Genomic DNA, 13,507 nt, shown 5'->3' on the forward strand with positions numbered 1-13,507 from the left:
CAGAAGGATTTGCATCCTCCTGGTACACACACTCTGCACCATGATTCTGTTGTATTCTGACCTTTCGTACACTTAGTCGTCCGAGGTTTCTGAGAACTTTCTATACAAAAGTCACTGTTAGGCACTGTCGATGCACAGCTGTGAATAAGATTTGGTCCCTGCTTTTGAAAAGATCACAATCTGGTAGGAAGAAATAGATATTTCATCAAATAAATATATGAACCAGAGCAGAAGGAGCCCAGAGGGAGAGAAGATAACTCTAGGAGTATTGGGGAAAGCTTTACAGGGAAAATTATATTTGATCCAGGATTCAGTGGGTAAGACAGAGTTTGCCAGAATGGGGGGGAAGGGCATTCCAAATACAGTGAACAACATATGCAAACACTCGGGGTGATGAAAGATCATGGAATGTTCTGGAAACTGTTAGAGGCTCATTATGGCTGGAGCCCAGGGTGAGCAACATGAAGTGACAGGAAATGGGGAAGTGGCCCCAGCTCAGTTCATATAGTATTTAGTGGTCAGAATAGTCTGCGTTGCTAAGATCTGGAAAGTGGGAGGCAGCAGGGGAAAAACAAAGAGTACATGGACCCTGATGCAGGTGATGGAGAAGCAGCTTCAAATTGTTGAGAAAAAATTAAAATAAGAACAGAACAATCACCCTTTTCTATTCCCTGAATAATTACCTTATCTGTCAGGACACACCTGACCCACTCTGGTTCTCATGGTATTTATCTGCAGGTGTTTATAGCTATCGGTAATTGGGAAACCATACGGAACTCATACGGGTCAGGCCTGATTCCTAATAGCATGCTCCACGTCCGGTATAACACAGCCTTAGCCCTGTGGCCTCAGACAGTCATAGCGAGGTAACAACTAGAGTCAAGCAGCATTGACTAACGGCCCATTCACTGCCAGTGTGAAAATCCAAACTGAAAAATCCATACCTGCTGTTCATGAGGAAGGATATGGGCACAAAACGAGGGGTTAGCATCTTGCCAACTAATGCTTGCTAGTTTGTCTTTTTTGAAAATGTGATGGATTAAGCAGTGAGTCCATCCAGAAAAGTCTTCTTGTGCAAAGTGAGGCAGGAAGACTGGCTCTCCAAGCACCGTCCAGTGACCATGTCTCTGAGCGCAAGCCCAGGAGGAAGACTTTTCCACCCACCGGTTTTATGGGCGGGATCCTTGCCAGCCCAGAGTCTAATTTTGCAGTCTTCTTTCCCTGGAACGTGCTGTGGGCCCAGAGAAGTGAAGTACATTATGTGAACGCACCCCTTTCTAACTGTTCTACAGGATAATCTTGGCTGGAATGGGAAAAGTGCAGATACGGAACCCCACGAAGAAGGAACAAGGAACGTATGAATGCTCTGTAGCTAACCATCTCGGTTCAGACGTGGAGAGTTCTCCTGTGCTCTACGCAGGTAATGCCCTTGTTGAAACCCAGAGTGCCTGGTTTGGGGTTCTCCAGAGCAGCAGTTCCCAAACGTCAGCGCGAAGCAGCAGAAACACCCAAGGGAAGGTGGGGGGTCAGATTTCTAGACCCCATTCCTGGAGCTTCTGACTCAGTAGGTCTGGGATGGGGTCCAAGAGTTTGCATTTTTAACACGGTCCCAAGTCATACCGATGCTGCCGGCCTGTGGACCGGATCTTGAAAACGTCTGCTTTAGAGCTCGCCTTCCGAGAAGCGGGAATTAATGAGGCAGAATTTCGCTGGCAACATTGGTAGTGCGGACTTCTCATTTTTGAAGTGCCACCAGCCAATGCAAGAGGGTAATTATCCCCTAAAGAGGGCTATCTGCCTCCAAAGGCATACCTACCAGTCCTTAAAAACACTTGCAGGAAATCGTAACTGTAAATTAGTGTCTATCTTCCCAGGAGGCAGATGGTGTCATTTTAATATGAAAATACGCTTAATTACAAAGGAACACTTTAAGGTGGTAAGTCGTAAGCAATGCTTCCTAGGGGCAAGCTCCTGTTCTGGGATTAAAAAAAAGCCAAGAGCTCCCCCCTCCAGCTCTCTGCTCTGTGGTTTCTGGCATCTGTGGCTCACAGGGACTAAGGGGAGGAGAGGGGCAGTACCAGGGGTTAGAATCCAGCGTTCGGACAACTGAGCACTGAGCTTGGTAGCAGGTTCCTCATATCTACACACTGAGAAGGTTGGGCCAGTTGATTTTAAAAGCTCCTTGAACCTGTATGGCTTGAGCTCCTCCCCTGGCTGCATTCCCAAGGTAGGGCCTTCAGGCCTTGATTTTCTGTGCTTTGACCCTTCTGTGAGCATCGGCCCCTTCCCAGAAAATGCCAGTCCCGAAGTTTGGGAATTCCTGGGAGGAATGGCAGCCCCCTTGGGGCTCACATCTCCTCTTAAGCCCATCGAGGACCATCCAGATTCCTGGGAGAGCTGGTCCAGCATGTCCTCTAGCCCCTGAATATGTGGATACCACTGACATGCATTTATTTTGCACACACATGCGTAGGTGATAAAACAGGCCTCGCCCTCCAGCAGCTCACGTGCTAATGGTGGAGTAGGGAACGCCATCATGGAGGTCATCCTCCGTAGAGGGATGCCCAGGCAACACCCTTTCCAGAATGTTGCCTTCCCTGACCCTCACAGGCTACTGAGAGACCCTGGGGCAACCAGCACCTTGTCTGTCCCAACAGCCACCAGCCCCTGTGGTATGGTGTCTCCCACCAGTCGGAGTTGCTTGAGGTCAAGAATGGCTGTTTTCCAACTTTGTAGTCCTGTTGTTCAGCTCAGGCACAGAGCCTGTTTCCTGAGTTAACCAAGGAATCCGTTAAAAGTCCATGTTTCTTAAAATCCAGGAAAATTAAAGTCCTTGGTTAGGTTCCTGATTCTCTGTGACTTTGTTGCTATTGTTATTTTTCCATGCAAGTTTTAGGGAAACTTGGGACAGTGCTCCTTCCAGAGAAAGAGTCAGGGTCCCAAGGCGCTGGTGTGCTGGATCCCACTTTAGTTCATCCACGGCGGTGTTGCAGATAACATACCCTGCCTTCTCGGCTTCTCAGGAACTTCTAGATTCCTTCTTTTTCAATTTATCAAAGAGGGATTTATCCTCAGTTTTGGTTATAAAACCAAAATTACCTCATAGCTTATCTGTAGTTGTTACAGCGCACCCCGTGGGTATCTCCTTGAATGCATTCATCCGTCCGTCTGTCCGCCTGTCCATCTGGGCACTAAGCACCCCCGGGCTGTGTATGTACCAGTCCTAGTGGGTAACCACGAGGGAGACAGAGAGAGCCGGGCTCTGCTCCTGCTCTTAACGGGGCCACCAAGTTTACCGGGTATGACATGGTTTACCGGGGAAAAGCCTGAACCTAACATAGTTTCCTGCTCCCTTTCAATGAAGAGGCACCTGCCATCTTGTCTATTGAAAGAAATGTCAGCAGACTGGAACACAGCCATCTCTCCGTTGTGGTTGGAGGCGTTGTGGAGGCAGCTTTGCACGCAGATGTGACAATCCGATGTCCTGTAAAAGGCAAGTCTGGGTGTTTCGGTGGGGGGGCAGGTGTAGGGGCCACGGGCAGCCCGGCGTTACCAGGAGATGGCAGCTGGCAGTGTGGCCTCTCAGACCTCAGCCTGACTGGCTTAACACTGATTTTCCAGCCCACTGATAGCGGGTCTGTCTCTCAAGGGTGAGACCAACGCGTGGGACTGGGTGTAAAACAAAATGCCCGTGTCTCCATTTCCCATGAGGACTGTGACTGCCTTGCACACTCGCGTGCTCAGGTGTGACCAGGACACTGTGTCGCCATAGGCAGGTTCTAGTCCTGTGGTTGCCTGGCGAGCAGAGCGTCAGTGACGGGTTTGTTGGAAACGGTTAGAGGCGTCCTCCAGCTGGTCAGAGCCTGTGCTGAGCAAAGCCAGGTTCGGGGCTGGGAATCTCGAGGTCTCCGGACCCACACTCTCTCTATCCCGGACTGTCCTAAGCCAGGCATAACCAGTCTGTGCCTCAGTGACTCATTCTGCCTTGTCCGCCGTGGCAGAGAAGCCATCTTTCTAACTGACTCCACCTTTCTTTAATAGGAATAACACTTCTAGTCTGACCTTGCCTTAATGTCAGGCCATTCTTGCTCTTGAAATCACAGATTCTTTTTTTTTTTCATTTTCTTTTAAAGATTTTATTTTTAAGCAATCTCTACACCCAACATAGGGCTCAAACTCAAAACCCCAAGGTCATAAGTCGCACACTCCACCAACTGAGCCAGCCAGGCGTCCCTATAATTTTCTTTTAAATAGATGCTTTTATTTTATAAATCCTGGTTTATGAAGTTTTTGTTTAGCTATTTATTTTTTTATAATAATTTTTGTTATATTATGTTAGTCACCATACAGTACATCCCTGGTTTCTGATGTAAAGTTCGATGATTCATTAGTTGCGTATAACACCCAGTGCACCATGCAATACATGCCCTCCTTACTACCCATCACCAGCCTATCCCATTCCCCCACCCCACTCCCCTCTGAAGCCCTCAGTTTGTTTCCCAGAGTCCATAGTCTCTCTGTCTACGGCCATACCACCCTGAACACGCCCGATCTCATCTGAAATCACAGATTCTTAAGTCTTAACCTGGGCCCATGCATCCCTAAACTGAGATCAACATTATAGCCTGCACACATGTACATTTTATGGGGTCAGGGGTGCTATGCAAATAACTTTGATCAGTTTCTCAGGGAGACTTGGGACCTCTTCACCATTAAGATCTATTTTAAGGGGACTGAGCGTATGCCCGTGATTTACTGTGCATTGATTCCCTGCCGGGACGACTGTATCTCCCTCGTTTCCAGCTAATGGGGCCCCTCCCTGTAAGTTGCAGCCACTTGGGATGAATCTTACCTGGGCCATGGCCCCTATGAGCAAGGTGACCCGGGGAGTCCTCACGCTGTTCTCAGTAACACAGTGACCGCGCATGTAGTGAAGGGAGCCCAGGACACATCCATTCACCTTCCAGGCATTCCCTCCTTGGAATGGTCCATTCCTTGCCATGTTTCCAGAGCTGAACCTTTGGCAGCACAAGCCGTGGAAATTTGCTAACCCCCAAGGTATTATTTTTCACCCCTTGGAAGTCCCTGCAGTGTTTGGCCTACACAGACTTGCAAAGTCCCTCCAGCCTCCCAACTGACTCCACCCACAAGTATGTGAGTTTTCTGGCAAAGCGCACCTACCGTTACAGAATGGCCCGCATTCTCTGGCCGCGCGGAGGAGAAAAGCGGAATGGAGCTTTGCCGCTGCCAAGCCACAAACGGCTAGAGTTTCTACAGCCCTACACCTGCAGAAGATGCCGCAAAATAGGTCTGACTTCTATGAAGAGAAACCTCAACTTCTAGCATTATGCCTACATTTCTTACTTCCACAAAAGTGTAAAATCAGGCTTTCGGGGGGAATGAGCCCTTGAAAGGATCATGGTGTATTATTTGCTGTCATAAGTTAGCAGCTGGATTCGGTGGCAGCTGCCTTTGTGAGGGAAGCGTCCAGCAAAGACCATTAAATGCGTCTGGGTTTTATTCTCTGGGCCAGGCCCCGTCAGCACGTGGCCCATCTCTGACCTCTCCCTGACTCCAGCAGCCCCCTCTGCCCCCCGCCGCTGCTCCCCTGGGGCCTGGAGGGGGCTCAGGGTTGGGGGCGCTCCTCAGCCTCCTCGCTCCCTCCTTCCTCCTACTAGATGCTGCCCCCATTGGTTGATTCCTTACCTGGCAGCCGTCCCTTGTGGACTAGCCCTCAGGGACTCATCAGGACCTTTTCTGCTCAAAATACACCCATCTCATTTTGAGTTCTGTGCCATTTTAAATAAACCTGCAGTGAACTTATTGTGTTTTCTTATGGGTGGAAGCCATATGAGCGTAGCTTTTTCTGGAGCTCCGTCTTTTTAAAGACAGATGGGGAAGTTGGTGAAGGGTCAGCAAACTTGGGTTTCGTAGACGGTTCTGTCACTAGCTCGTATGGGACCTACCTACCCTCGTCTCTGCAGTGGGAAATGTACCACGTCCATGGAAGGAGGGACTTTGGGTTTCATCTAATCCAGCCCCTCATTTATAGACAAGGGCAGTAGAGCATTTACAGACCTGAACGCGGTGTCACAGAATTATATTATCACGTTGCACATGGAGATTAGCTCTGTGAATCGGTGGCATGTATAAATTTGTCTTTTATTTTTCAGTTGCCCTTAAGATATTTTCCAGTAACTATAATGAGCTCACCTATCCATACCTTTCAGACAGATTCGTAGTTTTCGGTATGGCCAAATATGTTGTATTTAACTCGCGTGTCTGGATATCAAAAGTGATTGTCTCTCGTCTCTCTTAGGTGATGTTTCTCACAACTGTATTATGTAATAGAGCCTGCAAGTCTGTATGTCTAAAAGTTAGAAGTTTTAAGTTGCAAGACTTATTTGCCTTGCTCTTTAAAAAAAAAATTTTTTTTTTCTTTTAAAAATGGGGGAAGAAGAGTTTAAGCTGCATCCTCTCTGCCACCTTCTGGTGAGAAAGGAAAGCTCATCTGAGAAAAATGACCGATAAATCTTGATAGCTACGTATTTTTTTATGCTTAGTAAGAACATCACTTATTTTATAATTTTCTTTTTTATTTAAAGATTTTCTTTATTTGTCAGAGAGCGAGCATAAGCAGGGGGAGTGCCAGGGAGAGGGAGAGGGAGAAGCAGGCTCCCACTGAGCAGGGAGCCTGATGCAGGACTCAATCCTAGGACCCTGGGATCATGACCAGAGCTCAAGGCAGATGCTTCACCGACGGAGCCCCCCAAGCGCCCTCTATTTTATAATTTTCTGTTATGTATGTATTCGGCGTTGCTTGTTTTCCTGACTCAAGCTCATTAGAAGTGCCGCTAACCTGAGTCTCGGCTGTCACCTGTTTTTGTGTGTTGGGCTCCTCTGGATGCCCCAAACCAGAAATTCTACTCATGGGGGCAGCCCTTATATCAAGGCAAAGAGATAGTTACTAGAATGTGCACAGAGAGGGGGAGAGAGAGAGAGATGAAGCAAGAAAGAAAATAAAAATATGCAAGAAACAACCTAAATCTCCGTCAGTGGGAGAAAGAACCCGTGAAGATCTCCTCATTTCCTGGAAGACTCTATGGTACTAAAATGAAGAAATGAGAGCTACCGGTATCAACACAGACACATCTTTAAAACGTCATCTTTCAAGAAGGGTACTAAGAAGATTCGAGGAGGGGGCGTGTCGTCTTTTCTACAGATGGTGTCGGTACTGCTGCAAATCCACCTGCAAGAGAGGGGAGTGGGTTTCCCACCTCATGTCATATACAAAACGTAACTCACAGTGAATTGAAAGCCCAAAGTTGAAAGCTAACACCAGGACACCCTTAGAATAAAACAGGCACAATTCTTGGTCACCTTAAGTTAAGCAATAGTTTCTTTCTTTCTTTTTTTTTTTTTTTTAAGATTTATTTATTTATTTGAGCAAAAGAGGGTACATTTAAGTGAGAGCAGGAGGAGGGCAGAGGGCGAAGGAGAGAGAATCTTAAGCCAGTTCCACATCACAGAGCCTGATGTGGGGCTTGATCTCATGACCCTGAGAGCATGACGTTGAAATCAAGAGTCTGACGCTTAACCCACTGAGCCACCCAGGTGCCCCAGGCAATAATTTCTTAGCCAGGGCACAAGCATCAAAAGGAACAAGTGGATAAACGGGCTTCTTCAGACTGAAAAACTCTTCTTCTGCAAAGGACACTGTCCAGAAAGTATAAGGAAAACCCAGAGAATGAGTGAATATTTTCTGCAAATCATATATTTGTTAAGAGAGTGTCCAAAATGTAAAAGGAACTCTTAGAACTCAGCAATAAAAAGACAGCTTCATTTAAAAAAGACAAATGGTCTGAGTGGACATCTCTCCCAAAAGTGTGAAATGACCAATAAGCCCATAAAAGATGCTCCATGTCCTTAGTCATCAGGGAAATGTAAGTCAGAACCACAATGAGATGCCGCTTTCTTTTCTTTCTTTTTTTTAATTTTATTAAAATCAATTGGTTAACATACAGTGTATTATTAGTTTCAGGGTAGAGGTTAGTGATTCATCAGTTGCATACAACACCCAGTAATGAGATTCCACTTTCTGCACTGTGACAGCTGTAATCAGAAAGACAGATACTAGAAGCGTGGGGAATGTAGAGAAGTCACAATCATCTTGCACTGCGGTTGGGAATTTAAAATCATGCAGCTGCTTTGGAAAACAGTCTGACGGTCCCCCCAAAAGTGAAACCCAGCAATTCCACTCCTAGGTATATATGCCCAAGGCAAAGGAAAACACACGTCCCCACAGAAACGTGTGCAGAGAGGCCTGTAGCAAAAAGTAGGAGAGATATCCGTGTCCTTCAGCTGATGAGTGGGTAAAGAAAATGGAGCATATCCGTGCAATGGAATTTTCTTTGGCCATAAAAAGGAATGAAGGACTGACCCATGATAAAACACGGATGGATCTTGAAAAATTACGGTAAGTGGAAGAAGCCAGACACAACAGATCACATATTGTGTAATTACATTTCCATGAAGTGTCTAGGACGGGCAAATCCGCAGAGACAGATAAGAGGCTGCCGGTGACTAAGAGACTGGAAAACGGGCGGGATGACTAACGGGCACACGTTTCTTTGGGGGGGATGAGAGTGTTCCGGAATTACAGAGTAGGGATGGTCGCACGGCTTTATGAGTGAGCCAAAGAAATCACTGAACTGTACCCTTCGAAGGGTGAATTGTACAGTCTATAAATTGTATCTCATTAGAATCGTAATCCTAATACCCACAATAGGATAAGATTTTAAAACCTACAACGCAGTCGTGGATACTATTTATCAGTATGGAAGTATATGGCGAAAATACGCAGATATTCACAGGAGAGACGGACACCAGTGACAGGATGGTCGGTACTCCCGGGAGAAAAGAAGAAGTTTGGGGAAGGAATGTTAGCCTAGCTGTGATGCTTTATTGCTTGACCAAGAACTAAAGCAAATAGAGTCCAACGTGAATGGGCACTAATTTTGCACGATAGACCTGTGGTTATCTGTTATACTGGCTATACTGGGTTTTTTTGGCTCCCTTCCCAGCCCTGCCTCTGCCGTGTTCGGAGACACTGGACCTGTCACAGACTCATGTTGGCCCGTGATTTTCTGTTACAGAATAAGGGATTAGAGGCTGATGACCAGGGACCCCTGGTCTTTTGCAGGAATCTGGGACAAATGGAAGTAAAAGTAGGAAAAATGCTTGAGCTAAGTGCTCTGCCCAGGCCAGGCTTAGAACTGAGTGCCAACAAGCCTTCTCACCCGATACCAGGAAGACTGAGTGGGGGGCCCAGCAAGAAAGTCTCTCTCTAGATAGCCAAAGAGGAGATGGATGGGGTGGTGTTGACATGGATGAAGGGGATGAAGAGGTACAAACTTCCAGTTATAAAGTAAGGAAGTCGTGGGGATGAAAAGTACAGCACAGGGAATATATAGAGTCAATAATATTGCAATGCATTTATTGTAGTGAGCATTTCATAATGTGTATAATTGTTGAATCCTTATGCTATACACCCGAAACTCACTTAATATTATATATCAACTCTACTACAATGAAAAAAATGTTTAATGGGGAAAAAAAGGTAGATACGATGTTCCTCTCAAGGAGTTACATAGAGCTGGAACCCCAGCCGATGAAAAACCCGTTTACCTATATTATGACTCAGATACTAGGGTTGTAATGAAAAGGAAGGAACCAAATAATGTAAGAATCTGTGATTTGGTGAAACCAGAATTTGACGACTTGAAAAACATCTTTTCTTGATTTAAAAGCTGATGTGTAAGGCAAAACAAGTTAACTGGAGGGCAGTAAATCCAGAGGGTGATTTGAAGCAACTTGGATGGCACCCATCCAGGTATTGGTCTTGGGAGTTGAATATGGAGGGACCTTTGAAATCCATGCGTCCGGCCCTTATGTTTTGAAAACAAGACCCAGAGAGGAGAGACCTGACCGAAGTGATGAACCAATCCACAGAAGGGCTGAGTTCACTGCCTCTGAAGCCGGCACTCCTGCTCCGAAGGCCTCCCCTTTTTTTTCTGTTTTCTTGTCTCATTATAAAAAGTGACGCATCTCAGTATAAAATCATTAGAAAGCATAGCAAGGTATTAAGAAGCAAAGAAATTCCCACAATCTCATCGCCAAGACACAACCAGCATTTCCACTTTGTTACACTCCCGTAACCTTTTCTCATTAAGTCAAAGAGTTTTCTCATGGTGCTAAAGAAAAATCATAAATATCATTTAATTGCTGTACCAATTCTCTGAATGTAGCACAAGGAAGCCATTCCCTTATTTAGGGAAACTTAAGCTGCTTTTTCTCTTTACAGTTACGTCTAACAGTGTAAGGAACACTTTTTGTGCATATGACTTTTCTGTGTTGTTGAGATTAATTTTGTTAAGACAAATTAACAGGGTTGGAATGACTGGGTCACAGGTCACTCAACATTTTTATAACGTCGTAAGACATTACAGTTTCTGATAACTCAAAATGCATATCATAAATTGCCTTCTAGACAGTGAAACTTGCAGTGGTGTGGGTTTAAACCCCCCATCCTGACTCTCAGTGTTATGCTGCCCAGCGATAGGAGAGGATAGGGAAACAAGGAGGCAGAAGTTACAAGATTAACCCCCCACCCAGTATGGTCAAGCAGGTGGCAGGAAGCGAGTGTGACCAGGGGCTGGTGGGGTGCTTGGTGCTCGCAGCCATGCGTAGAAGGAAGGAAAGCCTTTCATGTCTAAGAGATGGTAGTCAGAACATATGACTAAATTTAAAAGTATTTTCGTAATCATGGGATTTTCTTTTAGGATTAAAATGCTGTGGAGCATACCTAAAGTTTTATAGATGTCTAATGGAATTACTAACTTTTTTTTTTTTTACTGGGTTTAATAATTTCCCTTACAGGGGAGGATTTTGAGAACATTTTTGTGGTGCAGCAAGATTATGTGGTTAAATTCCTATATGTAGCTCATCTCTCTGACAATTATTTTCCCCCATCAACCATTGGTTTATATTACACAGTGTGGAGTTCAATGGTAGTGATGTAACATCTTTAAATCACTAATCTCTTTGATCCTCTCAAAAAAAATAAATAACCTTTGCTCCAGAAAAATACATTTACGCATACAATTTTGCGTATAATTTTCAGAATACTTAAAAAGGAAACTTGGGGATCATCTGCTTGCTCCTGTTTGATGAACTAAACGTTTTGTTGCTTTGGCCATATTCAAGTGAATTTATGTTTCTCAACCTGTGGTTTTTGAAATGTATTCCCTCTTCTATATTAAGCTTACCTCTTTGTTAAGCCATATACTATCTTTAAACTTGCTAAAATTATTTTTAAGTATATTTAAAACCTTTGCTCCCACTCAAAAAGACTACCCATCCCTTGTTTTTCCTACTTCTGCCTGTGATATGGAAATCTTCCAGGCTTCCTCCTCTCTTAATGCCGTATTCAACCAAACAATCAATCATGGGTGATTGGAAATTCCATGCATTTTCCCATCCATTCAGCAAGCATTCACTAAGCATCTGCTAAGCCCGATCTAGTTCTTCAGTGTCCAGAGATGAATAAGACCTGGCGTCTGCAGCTTTATAGACAAGGAAGCTATGCGAGAACAAATGCAGCAATCTAAGTGTTTATGAAGTGCATCAGCCACCTACAGCAGAGAATAGTTAAGGCTTCTGAAGGATTAGAGGTTTACCGAACAGATGACATTACAACCAGGCCACTTGGAACCAAAAGGAAGCCATTTGAAGCAGAAGAAACAGCCTATGGGCAAAAGCACAGAAACGCGAAAGCTCCTGGCTGATTTGCAAAACCACAGTCAGATCCGTGGGACTTAAAACAGGGAGTGTGGAGGAGAGTGGGAAGAGGTGGCTTTGGAAGTATAAGCTGGGACCAGACTGTGAAGGGCATTTAATGGCAGCCTAAAACCCTTGGACTTCATTGCAGTGGGGAGGCAAGAGAAGTTTTAAGCAGAGTAGCGGTGTGAGCCGATCTGTGTTTTAGAAAGAGCGTTCTGCCTACAGCGTGGATGAAATGTTAGAGGGGAAAGAAACTACAGAAGGCCATAGATTGAAATCAGTGGAATACAGTCATTAGCTGGATTGTTGGACCAGTTACTCAAGATATTAAATGCTCCTGATTTGTCCAAGAGGGAGGGAGAGAAGGCATATCTGGCATTTAGCAATTGATGTGTCATTAATTGGAGATCTGGGACGTAGGTTTTCCCAGGCCAGTCCGGAGTGTTGGCACATAGCAGTTGAGTCAAACATGCAGAGACACAAGAGGAAGAGAATCTGGACTTGAGACGGAAGAACGGGAACCCCAGAGTGCTAACCAGAGAGAAGGGTGTCTAATACAGAGGCCTGACGGGGGAATTAGGAAGTGCCACAGCTTGGGGACAAGGGTCAGAGGCTCAGGTATAGGCAGCAAGCAGGCCCCAACCTCCCCGGCAGAACTGCCCCATGGTGTGAGATGGGAGGGCCCAGGGAGAGTACACGGAGAGGCCAGCCGGTGTTAGGTCAGGGGTGTGCCTGAGTGAGCTGGCTCAGCGCCCGGGCTGCTGGAGGCCCCACCCAGACACCTGATTCCACTGTCACTGCAGGGACAAGAAAGGGACGTGGCAAATCATGGGCTGTCTGGTCATGACTCCCCACTCCCTCACCTAAACCTTGATGGGCTTGCCCCAGACCTCTTTGTGTTCCTATTTGGATTACTGAGGTAGTGGATTAAAAAGACTCATTTGTAAAACCATTTTCTGCTCTTTGAAGAGCTGCTGAAGCTCTCTTCTCGGTGCACCTTGAGCAATGTTTTTTCTCCTCATCTCTGATCCACATCAGTTTCCCATGTGGAGAAAACATGAGTCTCTATACAATCAAGAAGTAGCAAGAAATGTTGACTAAAGTAGCTGAATATGCAAGATGAGAAATGGAAAGGGCTATTCTAGAACCGATCAAATTTCATACTTATTGCAAAAAGCCTCGTGCTTGGGTGTGTATGTCTGCAGAGTCATGCTGTGGCTTCAAGCCTCCAGATCACAGCTATTGTGGTTTGGTCCTGTTATCAACAACACTGCTTTCATCCTCAGTTGTCCACCCCCCATTTCTGTCTCTAGTCCCACCAGTATGTCTCTCTGTCCCCCAAACTTCACAGACATCCAGCCCCACGTTAGTCTTCACTTTTTGACACGATGAAGACAGACTGACCCATAAGGCTTTTTATCACGTAATTTCACATCCAGGGCCCACTCATTCCCTGTCTGCAAATAACCTTTCTTCTGTATACCATCAGTAGACCAGCAGAGAAGCCAGTGGTTTTCAAACTGTGGGTTCATGGAGCTTTTTCAAGGACCCCAGTCTTACCTTTCTGCCCTACCTACCCTCTCCCCCAACATACAGTTCAACTAAACAACCTCTATGTTTTATAGTTTTAAAATTGGACTTCCTTCTACAAAAAAAAAAAAAAATT

General features: G+C 45.5%; 1 protein-coding gene across 1 annotated transcript in view; it reads left to right on the top strand.

Moving 5' to 3' along the window:
* The window catches only part of ADAMTSL3 (ADAMTS like 3), a 333,594-nt gene that overhangs the window by 276,408 nt on the left and 43,679 nt on the right, over positions 1-13,507 (top strand). Inside the window, exons 22-23 of the mRNA XM_040642874.1 lie at positions 1,293-1,420; positions 3,365-3,493. Of these exons, the coding sequence (XP_040498808.1) occupies positions 1,293-1,420; positions 3,365-3,493 (257 nt within the window). The remainder of the gene's footprint in view (positions 1-1,292; positions 1,421-3,364; positions 3,494-13,507) is intronic.

The sequence above is a fragment of the Ursus maritimus genome, unplaced genomic scaffold (assembly GCF_017311325.1).
Source record: "Ursus maritimus isolate PB19 unplaced genomic scaffold, ASM1731132v1 scaffold_27, whole genome shotgun sequence".
In the NCBI taxonomy this organism is placed as follows: Eukaryota; Metazoa; Chordata; class Mammalia; order Carnivora; family Ursidae; genus Ursus; species Ursus maritimus.